The sequence below is a fragment of the Halyomorpha halys genome, unplaced genomic scaffold (assembly GCF_000696795.3).
Source record: "Halyomorpha halys isolate HHAL.00 unplaced genomic scaffold, Hhal_1.1 Scaffold558.1, whole genome shotgun sequence".
NCBI classification, from domain to species: domain Eukaryota; kingdom Metazoa; phylum Arthropoda; class Insecta; order Hemiptera; family Pentatomidae; genus Halyomorpha; species Halyomorpha halys.
The window spans coordinates 215954-217997 of NW_027115474.1; the positions used below are offsets into that span (position 1 = coordinate 215954).

The 2044-nt window shown below is 26.2% G+C and overlaps 1 protein-coding gene across 1 annotated transcript in view; it reads left to right on the top strand.

Moving 5' to 3' along the window:
• Positions 1-1776, top strand: part of LOC106684224 (uncharacterized) — a gene marked incomplete in the record, with an annotated part of 37458 nt that extends 35682 nt beyond the window's left edge. Inside the window, 1 exon segment of the mRNA XM_067052526.1 lies at positions 1598-1776. Coding sequence (XP_066908627.1) covers positions 1598-1616 — 19 coding nt within the window.
• Positions 1777-2044: the final 268 nt, after the last annotated feature.

The following is a 2044-nucleotide window of genomic DNA, read 5'->3' on the forward strand; positions in this document are numbered from 1 at the left end:
GTTTTAAAGTGAAATATATTTATGAGATTTATTCAAAGGGAATTCACAAATTATTACAAACTTATGATAAATGGTATAACAATAAATGGAACATCATTATAAGAATGACTTTTTTAATAAAATCATCATGAAACAGTTCATATTAATGAACTAAGACATATATTATGATATAAAAATTGATATGATGAAAAAATATTGATCTGAGCTGGATCACGGATGAAAGACATGATATATACATTTTTTGGAGAATCGCTATTATCATATTCAATTATATACTCGATATTTTGGAGAATCACTCTTATCATATTCAATAAACTTGATATGATGATACTTTTAGTGAATTATTCATATCATATTCAATTATATGCTTGATATTTCCGAGAATCGCTTATATCATATTTAATTATAGGGGTATTCATGATATTGTGTTAAATGTAAAATGTTTTTACCATGTTAAATGTTATAAGTATAAGATTGTGAGAAGCCCTATTTAAAGTTAAATGCATAAGAGCTCCTAATGGATTTTCTAAGCAACTTGTTTTATAACCTTTCCTTTCAAAACTTTGTGTTATTGTTTACTTCTAAGTTTTTATTAAAGTAATTCATTACAACATGCCTAAATTGAGTGAAAAGTGATAGTTTGGCCACTGATTGCTTTGTTTGTAGATGAGCTAATTGACAACTGTCATTACATTATTATTATTATTATTATTATTGTCATCCATTGCTTTATTAGTTATAAAAACATCCAAAACAAGACAAGCACAATCAAAACACAAACTACGAGCAAGTAACCTAACACGACAACAAACAAAATGGTGATGAGCTCAGCCGGTCTGTTGCCTTACGTCATTCTTCTTCTAGTAGACCTAGTAACAGAATCTCAACCATGTTATATGTTTTATCGTTTTAACATGCTAAAAAAAGGAAGTATTTCTCCATTTAACACACTTTAACATGTTAAACTAAAGATCATGATTACCAATACCCCTAATATATATATTATATTGATATTTTGAAGAATCACTCATATCATATTCAATTATATACTTGATATTTTGGAGAATTATTCTTATCATATTCAATTATATACTTGTTATTTTCTACAAGTATTAATTATTTCATTTTCAGTAAATTAAATTAATAGAAAGTAATCTAGATTTTTTATCATTTGTTTAATTTATTTTCCAAATTGTCAGATTTTGATTATTATTATTCTTATTTTATTTGTTTAGTAATATTCTCAAATTTATCCTTATCTCTTAATATTTAAAAAGTAAAAATTAATAAATTCTAATAGGTAACGGATTATTATGTATTTAATGATTGGAGAAGTTTGTCGGGGTCGGGGGGTGCGGTCAGGTCGAAATGTCGGTATAAAATAAATAAATATGGTTTTGTTTATTTATGTTGTTTTTGCTGACCGCATCCCCCCTCTTTCCCCCCGACAAACCTCTCCAATCATTAATCTACGGTCAACTATCTACACCTCATTATTATGTTTTTATATTTTCAGACATAGAAAGAATAAATTCTATGAGTCGCATTCTATTTTCATGGCCACTTTCTAATCTATATTATTTTATATTTGTTTTAGGAAACTGCGAAGAAGTTAAACATTCTCATCAGCTGATTAGATGATGTAATAATTTTTTGCGTAAATCTTGTCAATTTATGTAGATAAAATCAGTGAGATTAATTTTTAATTTATTAATTTATTTCAAAATTAGCTCTGTTTACTGGAATTATTTAAAATAAAGTGCTAATAACTGTTGACTCTTGTAAGTTTTTTTCCCTTCTGTGCCATGAAAAATAAATACAGTTGACTTTTTCTTTGTCTCAATGACATAGGTCCAAAATAATGATTTTTTTCCTCTGTTCTGTTTTAAAGGTTTGATTGTTCGTTATATTACTATGCAATTATCCATAAATTAATGTTTACTTCAAAATAAAAACATATAAAGAGAATAAGGCCAAGGGTGTGGTCAGTGAAGTGAAGAATAAGTAAATGATATTTATATAATAACTATAAATTTATTATATT